The sequence below is a fragment of the Vitis riparia genome, chromosome 13 (assembly GCF_004353265.1).
Source record: "Vitis riparia cultivar Riparia Gloire de Montpellier isolate 1030 chromosome 13, EGFV_Vit.rip_1.0, whole genome shotgun sequence".
Classification (NCBI taxonomy): Eukaryota; Viridiplantae; Streptophyta; class Magnoliopsida; order Vitales; family Vitaceae; genus Vitis; species Vitis riparia.
In genome coordinates, this window is record NC_048443.1 from 18,779,214 (window position 1) to 18,789,370 (window position 10,157).

The window sequence follows — 10,157 nt, forward strand, 5'->3', positions numbered from 1 at the left end:
AAAAAAATTATGTGTCTAGATTATGGTAAAGGCAAGTGGACTATTTCTAGCCACACATTAATTGTATTGCAGCAGCTTTCTTATAGGAGGATTAAGCATTTATAAAACAATTGAATGTTGTTCAATTAAGGATCAATGATTGTTTTTTGAGTTACATTGGATGATTATGGAGCTTAGTAAGGATGATAAATCATTTTCCACTATGCATCTTTTCATTGCCTTCTTTGAACATAGGGTGATTGAGAAAAATGGATTCAACATTCAATCATTTTAACTTGAATAAGGATGATCATAGCTTAGGAGAATGATCAATCGTTGTCATGATTGTTCTACATCATTTTGATTCCTAATTTTCTATAGGAACAAGGGAACAATTGATTGTTCCTATTCTTGGATGTTCTGTTCTTTTCTTTAATAGACATAGACAATTGCATGGCTTTAAGATGATTAAATATATTTGTGATAGTTTTAAAGCTTTTGACAAATCAAAATCCATTTTTTATTTGTGTAAGGAATCAAAGTTGGAAATAGAATTTAGGTTTTCTTTGAAACTACATTTTGTACCTTGAAGTAGAAATAGAACTTTCAAATTGAAGTTTACACATGAGTTGAGCACAAAGGCGATTTTTACATTCCTAGTCATTACATCCCCCCTTAAAAATAAAAATAAAAAATTCCCTAAAATTTTAAACAAATATACTTGAGGAAAAAAAGTGCATATACTAGATTTTAAATTCCCAAATAACCTCCTAAACCCCCTTTGAATCACAACTTAACAACACATAATCATATATTAAGGCAAGATTACACATCCTCTTGGATCTAAAAACCAAGAGTTCTGTTACTAATTTGCCACACCTCGAATTTCAAAATCATGAATTAGCATAAACTCAAAAAATGCAACCCATGATTTTAAAATTCAACATGTGAATAAAAATAAAAATATTCTTAATAAAGAATGCTTAAATTATTTCATAATTCAAATAAATAAATCATGTGATAAGAGATTAAAGCTTTATTCCCCAAATGTTGATCATGCTCTCTTGCATATGCTATGCCAAGATTTTATATAGGATAATCATGTGTTGGATGGAACAATCAATTCATTTTTAAAATAAATCATTAATCATCTTGCATACAAATATATGATCTTTTCAGATTTAACTATTAAATAATAAAAAATAGAATGTTAAGATAGTAGCTAAAGGAAAGGACAATCAAGAAATCATCCCTGAGATACATGATTTCCTTGCATCACAATTAAACATTTTCAACCAAATTTCAAACAATAAGAGTTAAACCCCTTTCCATCCTTCCCAACATGATTAATCATTATGCTTCACAATATAGACAATTAAACACTCACACTTTTCTTTCCTTTCTTATATTATAGTCAAAGAACTTTAATGATTAATGTCACAATTCATATATACAATCACATGAGGCTTTCATACAACTTTTTGGATCTATGTACATCATTGTGTTCACTTTATCATACCCATAACATAAATCAAAATTAACTTTAGGTTTTACTACACATATTTTTGGAGGTGGTTTTCCAACTTCACAATTTGCACTTTTCCCATAAGATACCATAACAAATAATTCTGAAAAATAGATAACCAAATGAACTAATAAGTCTCATTAGAATACTTTTATATTCTAAAGGTTATGTTGAACAAAGTTTGGGATAGTAGAGTTTACCTAAAAGAAGTAGCAACACATATCAAAACATTTAAGGAGATATAAAGATTCAAGGTGCACAAAAAAAAAAAAAAAAAAAAAATGAAATATTGTATGTAATAATGACCTACCTTACTAATAACCATCCATTTTTTACATGTTTTGAATTGACATATCACTTTTAACCATGGTTGCACAAACTTATATTTAAGGATTTGTACCAAATAACATGACTCTATGCCCTCTATTACAAAGCTTTAAGGCCTTTCACATGAAGGTCGCATTGCTTAGCTTCTTTTAAGGGCAATCACATAAGGATTGTTATCCTTTATTAAAGAACAAAACATGCCTTTATGATTTCTTAGAACCAACAATTCATTTGTATTTATTTTCATCAATTTCTTATTTCTTTAAGAGGCTCTCACCTAGGGTTAGTTCTCCCTATTAAAACACAAGAGCAAGCATTTTCTGATGCTCACAAGCTGTTGCCTTTTTAGAGGCTCTCACCCAATTAGGAGCATGCCCTCCATTAAAACATAAGAGCACACCTTTCCTAGTACTCACGACATACTACCTTTTGGGTGGCTCTCACCTAAGGATTATGCCTCTTATTTAAATATAAGGTACAAAAAATAAGGGAGCTTGTCCTCCTTAAGGTGATAAATTTCTATATTTTATAAATCAGTTAAGGCAATGATAGATATGGTAAGCTACTGTTTGTCTTAACTAGCTACTCAGTGTCCTTTGCATATGGTTAATAGGTGTCCCTTGCTATGTGAGTCATTTGTATTTATACTAGAAACTTATGGAGAATGCAAGTGGATTGTTTGAAACTACTTATTAATGGTGTTGTAATGGCTTGCTCCCAGGAAGATTAAGCCTCATTTCAATGATAGAACATTTTTCCTTTATGTCTAAATGATCATTTACTAAGTTGAATAGGATGATCATGGATTTCAGCAATGATAAATCATTTTCCACTATGCACTTGATTGTTATCTTCTTTATACATCAAGTGATTAAGAAACTTAGACTTGAACATTTGATTATTTTTCCATGAATGGGTATGATTATAGGTTGGGAGAACATTCATACATTCATTGTCATGATCATTCTAAGTTGTTTCCATTCCCAATTCTCTACTATAACAAGAGAACTATTGATCATTCTTGTGCTTTGGTGTTCAAATGTTTCTTCAATAGACAAAGATGATCCATGGCTTTCAAAGTTTTTGTCAAATCAAAATTCATTTCAATTTTTACATGAATTAAATATAGAAATCTTTGTTGGAAATTGATCTTAGTCATGTTTCTATGTAATAGCATTTTGGTTTTAGAGGCAGAAATCAAACCTTCAAATCAAAGTTTACAATTGAGTTGAGTTTGAGGGTGATTTTTACATTCTTAGTCATTACAAACTCAATTAATGATGGTAGGTACAAATATTGGGGTTAAGTGATTAAGTTATTCATGTAAATGAAAGCTTAAAAGTTAATTAAAAATGATAGAGACTCCAAAAAATGGGGAAAAAAAATAATTTTTCTAATAGTTGTTCTTCCTTTAACATGAAAGATTTATAATTGAGGATTAAATTATAGGAAAATGATAAAATATTGATGATTGAATGTTATAGAATTATAAGAAAATTCTCAAAAAAAAAAATATATATATATCAATAGTTTAAAATGTAAAATTCTAAGAAATGATTAAAAAAGTAAGTAATACACATTAAAATTGTTTTATATAAGAAAATAATAGATAAAATTTGAGATAAATTTTTTAATGTTAGGCAATAATATAATGTGAACTAATAAGAAAATTTTAATTTGAAAGTGTATACTCAATATACTGAAGTGGTTGTAAATATTTGATTTCAATAAATGTCAATTAGTTTATACAATTTACTTATTGACATTCTAATGCTTTAATTTAATATGAAATGGAGACCAATATGGTTCTATGATAGTTGAGGTAAGAAGACTATCTTGATATAAATAATGGACATAACATGGAGTTTGAATAATATTGATTATAATTGTGAATGTGTTATGCCTAGGTGTCTTGGCTCCTTGTCATTGCCTCTCCAGGAATGAGAAGTTCCTAGTTCACTCATGTGTTTGGTTGAAATTCTCCTAGCATTCAATTTAGAAAACTGTATGACATTTGTACAAAAGGATATTAAACATACCATAGTCATCAGAAGTTGAACTAGAACTCATCTCATCTATTGAATGAAGTCGTCATAACTATAAACATAAGGAAGACAAATGCTAACCTCATTTAATGAGTCACTATTTTAAGTCCCAATACTCATGGACTTAAATGTGGTTGAAATTGTGTCATCATCAAATCTTGTTATCCTTTGTTTTCTCCTCCATCTAGACAACTTTATAATAAATCCCTAGTTTTAATTAACTCTTCTACAGCCATGATCTTCATCACATGTGTAGTAAGTGAAATTACTTTCTCCAATGAGTGGGCTTAACAAATGTAAACTTTGGTTATATTGTTTAACATCTCTTCCATCATTGCAAATATTATCATTGTCTCCCTCTCCTCTTGAGATAGCATAACCGGAATTAAAGACTGGAACACCACTACTTTGGCCATTACTTATGGAGTGAATACTAACATGAGGAAGTTATGTTAGTGATTGTATTACCTACTCAAATTGATATGCTCCATCTCTATTGTGACACTCACTTTGAACTTCAAAAAATCCTTCAACTTCAATATTAGATTTATAAACATCTATACCAATAAAATTTTGAAATTTTGAAAAAAAATACAATAAAATTTTGAGTAATATGAGATTAAGAAAGATTTTAAACTAATTATGGATGAAATGTGATACAGATGAGCTAAGTAAGTTGTTGGATCACACGAGGAATGAAATTCTAGCTAGTGAATGGGGAAAAGAGACATGCATTGATTTTTTGAAAAAACGTCTGATACTCTATATCAGTCATCCAATTCTATCCTGCATCGATTGTTATGTGATTTTCAAAATATCATTGAATTTTTCACCACTTTTTGCAGAAAAATCGACTAAGCTGACTTTACCTTCTTAATTTCATTACCTTCTCATCGATAATTGAAATCTTGGTTGATATTTTGATTAATTTTGCTTATAACCAAGCTAGAATTATAATTTGTGATGTTGTATTGTAGATCAAAATAGAGAATCTGAGCCAATTTATTAATATGAATAGAAAAATACAATTCGCACTTTTGTTCTCAACTATGTGAATTATAATTCACCTTAGCCACATGATCTGTCTATTCTGATCTATCTGAGGTCAACATAATAATCTAATGTCAAATTCATGATGGCTAACTGTGAATTTGGAAATATAAGCGTTATATATATAGAGTTGTTCAATAACTTAAGGTGATCATTTATAAATCTCTCATGTTTTATTTGTACCACTATTAAGAGGCTTCACTTAAATCTTAGTAGCATTGCATTGAAGTTTTTTTATATCTTTGTAGGAGGTGGAGAGTGTTGTGCCGCAAACATTTAAGGATGTTATGAACAAAGATGGGAAAAAGCCATGTGACTTGTTTACTGAGCAACATGCTAGCTTGATGAAAGATGGGGAAAAATGGATGAAGGAGATAGCCAACTCTAGTACATTTGTAGCTGCTCTCATTGTTACCATTATGTTCGCCGCAGCCTTTACTATTCCTGGAGGCACTAATGAGGAGACAGGAATGCCCAACTTCCTACACAATCCTTTGTTTATGCTGTTTATAATTTCAGATGCAATATCACTCTTTTCTGCTACTACTTCAGTATTGATGTTCCTAGGGATCATGACATCACAATATGCAGAAAGCAAATTTCTCACACGGCTGCCCACAAAGTTGATAATTGGTCTTTCCGCCCTTTTCTTCTCTATTGCAGCCATGATGATATCCTTTAGTGCTGCCCTTGCTATTTGGCTAAACGAACCTTCTACTAAATATGTTATACTTCCTCTCATTCTACTTGCTAGTATTCCAGTCACCCTCTTCGCATTGCTGTTGTTTCCGTTGCTTGTTGAGATTTTCATTTCAACATATGGACCAGGCATCTTTGACAGGAGAATAGAGCGTTGGCACTAGGTATGTGTATATATATATATATATATGTATCTTCAGTATGGCATATATGAAATGCATATTTGATAATAAGCTAAAATTAATGTACACACTCACACAGACATACCTCTTCTAGCATGTGGTTAATTGTCTGCAAATTTGTTAGCGAAGTTTTAATTTCATTTACAAACTATTCTAGGTGAGTAAGAATGCATGTTGGCCAGGGAGGTAGCCTACAATTTTTAAGTCTAAGATAATGGCAAATAATAAATAAAGAAAATTAATAAGTTAAAAATAAAGGATAATGATAAAAGGAAAAATGAAAATGACTACCTATCTACACTAGGTGGCATATGTTTTTTGGTGTATGGATTTTATGAAATCTGTTATTAACGTGAATTAGATTTTAGCATGAGACATTTCCATGATTAAACTCACTAATTGTGTGAACTTTATGGTTTTGTACAATTTGTTATGAAGTTTTGGAGTCGAACCCATTATAAGGCTTTGGAGTATTTTTGTGATCTTGAGGTCCAAGTAGGGTCTTATATTGATTCAATCCAAGACTTTTGATTCTTCTTTATTAGGCAATCAATTCCTTATCACATCCGTGAATTAATTCTTACATTATTCCCCAAACCATCATAACTACAAATTTTAACTCAACTCAATGCCAAAAGGATTGCAAGGGCTACTATAGAGAGAGTTTGCTAGTAGGACATAAGCAACCTTAAAATTTTGTAGGTTCAAGTTTAATGTGGTGTGATATATACTCCACTGCTTTATAGTTTTGAAGTTTACTTAGATTTGCTACAAGCACAAGTACATCAATATATCTACCAAATTCTTGAATTTTGATTATAGATTGACATCATTTACAATCTAATATGATTTATTAGTACAATAGTTGTTTGGTTATATTTGTTGTCTTCATTTATTGTACTGGGTTGATTTTTAGCACATTAACAATATGATACTGCACTTATTGATTTATTAACTTCATTTTTTCTGTCATATGGATATAAGGCTTCATTTTGGGTCTTAGGTTAATACACAAGGATCTAATAGTCAAAGTAAGGATTTGTTCCCTTGGGTAAAATTCCCTAAGATCGAAAGGTTATGATTGATTCCTAGAAAGCATTAACGAAAGAAAAGAAAAGAAAAATTAAGTAAAACTATTTTCTCATATTAGATTTTGATATAAAAATAAAGAAGAAAATAAAATATAATTAAAATTAATTAGAAATTTATGTATTTGAAATTATCAATTCTTTATATTAAAGAGTTAAAATAAATTAAATAAATTTGAAGTAATATATAAAAATAATTTTTTTACTTTAAATATATTTTCTTTTTTACTTTCCCTTAGATTTTCCTTCATTTTTTTTTGAACCAAATGTAGCCTAAGGAAGATCTTTGATTTAGGATTGTCCTCCAACATGTGTTTGTGTGTGTAGCTGTATGGAAACGAAATAGGAACTTGGTACTTAATTTATGCATTAAAATCCGTTTAGCATCCAAATCTCCACACATTGTTCTATCTCTTTTAAATATGCATATATGCACACATTTCTTGTTCATTTCTCAAGCTATGGTCTTGAAGCCATTTATTATTACTTAGCCTTGAATCATATGTTTTAATATTTCAGGTTTTCAGCATGCATGGGCTGACCCTCTAAAGAAAGCTTGAAAGAAATTTAGAGACATTATCAATTATTAATTCCAGATTTCTTGAGTTGATGGTGAGTAAATATGTGTAAAAGACTTCATAGTTTTCATATAACAAGTTCTAATTTATTAGCTTTTGGACAAGTTTTCTTTGATTGTGTGAAATGTTTTTGAATTTCCATCACTACTGTAACCATCAAATTTATGTATGCTATGTTTACAACTTGGTTGTAGATTCTTGTATTTGCTATATGTTTTGCCTTTAATCTATTGGAATGACTTTAGATTTTAGCCACTAGTGGTTAAGATTATAGGTCACAAACAAAATCTTCAAAATTTCTTGAGTTGATGGTGAGTAAATATGTGTAAAAGACTCCATCGTTTTCACATAACAAGTTCTAATTTATTAGCTTTTTGGACAAGTTTTCTTTGATTGTGTGAAATGTTTTTGAATTTCCATCACTACTGTAGCCATCAAATTTATGTATGCTATGTTTACAACTTGGTTGTAGATTCTTGTCTTTGCTATATGTTTTGCCTCTAATCTATTGGAATGACTTTAGATTTTAGCCACTATTGGTTAAGACTATAGGTCACTTGCAAATTCTTCAAAATTTCTATATACAACACAATTTTTTTAGCAACCAAACATACTTCTTTCTTGATGACTATAGTCTCAAGTAGTTAAGGCTATAGTCATATTCATTTTTTTCTTGATAACAATCTTTTTAATTTATGGTAAATTCATTCATCATCATGATTGCATAAAATTGAATTTGATTAATTTGTTGCCAAAACAAAAGTTATTCAAAAGAGAATTGTTAAATGCATACCCTAAACTTTCTATACATTTGCTTGAGTTCAAATTATATCTCTAACAATTGTTTCAAAGTATAAGAACCTTTAAAGTAATACCTTTGAGTTGAACCTATAGGGATCTAATGATTTTAGCCTAGGAGGTATGAACAATAGGTGTTCTAGATGAATCGCCAATGAAAGGCTATACCAAGGTATGATTTACCCCAATTTCATTCAACCTTTGGTGCCTTTGGAAAATTAACAACTCATTCTTGAAATGAAAAGTTAATAATGAAATAATAAAGATCAAGTATGAAAAGTAGCAAAGTAAACTAGACTAGGAATTAAATCTACAATAGAAATTGAAATAGTGAATTAAAACACAATGAAATAGTAAAGATCAAGCATAAAAAGTAGCAAAGTAAACTAGACTATGAATTAACTCTGTAATAGAAATTGAAATAGTGAATCAAAAAAAAAATTCCATTAAATATATTTTGAATCAAAGTAAATCAAACTACTCCTTCACTACTACAAAAATAATTTATGGTGTCACTATTTATGGTGTCACTTTTAAAATAATGACACCATAAGGTTTATAATTAATAAAGGTGACACATCATATTAAAAATCTTCAATTGATGTAGTTAGATGGTGTTAGTTTTATATTAATAGTGTCATTTTTCGGAAAGTGACATCATATAATAATTTTTTTTAAGTATTATAATTTAATGAGCCTACTTGAGCCCACTTTTAGAATTAATAATGAGGCCAATATATAAAAAGCCCATTGTTTCCACATGACACCCACAATCCAAAAAATCTCAATATACAAACCCTATATATAATTAAAATCATAATCTTCTTCTACCTTTTCTCTCACCCATTGTCAACACGCTCACAACCGACATTCTTCTCTTTGTGGACTCCTAGGTAAGCCAAAATCTCTTAGATCTATCATCTTTTTTCTTTTGTTAATGTCATTATATTGATTGTTTCAACATTTATGTATTATGGTTTTTATAAACTGCGTTTTTTTGAGTTGTAGGGAACAAAAACTTAGGTTTAAAGTTCTAGCATAGAAGAAAAAATCTGTAGATTAATTGATTTTTTAATCTGAACCAAACACACAATCAACTCCATAAAAACAAGTGGAAAATAAGAAAAAAGGAATGATTTTTAATATGTATTTGTGTGAGAACGATAGGTACAGATTTTATTTAAGATATACTACCACATAATCTTCATCCATTCTAAAAAACGAGAGAGAGAGAAAAAAAAGGAATGATTTTTCTGTTTGGAATGATTTTTCTGTTCCATTATATTTAAGAGGTCGTTTGGGGTTGTCACAGAATCTTCAAATCCATTATTTGGATTAATCTGCGTGAGGATTTTGAGGGAATTTGTTACTGTTAATCGCCACTGTATCCTTCGCTGCCAGTTTTATACTGCCCAGAGGGTATAGTGATAGTGACGGCATGGCCATTTTAAGCGACAGGCCAGATTTTAAAGCATTTGTTGTGTCAGATTCCATGGCTGTGGTGCTCTCTCTAGCTGTTGTATTGTGTCATTTTTATACTGCACTGACTAACAACTAGGAAATTCGAAATAAAATTCTTTGTATACCTATATGACATATTAAAAAAAAGGAATGATGAAACGGACCATATTTGCCTTTATTTAATTCAAGATTTACCACAATGATACTATTTTATTTATAAGAAAGTTATTTTAATATATTTGAGAAAATATAAGCCTTGACGGTGTTTTTTTTTTTCAAATTTTAAGATGGAAAAAAATAATAATTTTATTAGATTTTTTTTAAAACAAGAGGGTTTAATAAGATGTTTAAAAAAAATAAATTTTAAAAATAAAAAACAAAAAACTATTTTGAATTAAAGAATTTGTATTGTTTTCTATTTTATT

General features: G+C 29.5%; 1 protein-coding gene across 1 annotated transcript in view; it reads left to right on the top strand.

Annotated features, from left to right (window-relative positions):
* The window catches only part of LOC117928850 (ankyrin repeat-containing protein ITN1-like), a 34,929-nt gene extending 27,226 nt beyond the window's left edge, over positions 1–7,703 (top strand). The window contains exons 8-9 of the mRNA XM_034848918.1: positions 5,175–5,789; positions 7,415–7,703. Of these exons, the coding sequence (XP_034704809.1) occupies positions 5,175–5,789 (615 nt within the window). The 3' untranslated portion in view covers positions 7,415–7,703. The remainder of the gene's footprint in view (positions 1–5,174; positions 5,790–7,414) is intronic.
* Positions 7,704–10,157: the final 2,454 nt, after the last annotated feature.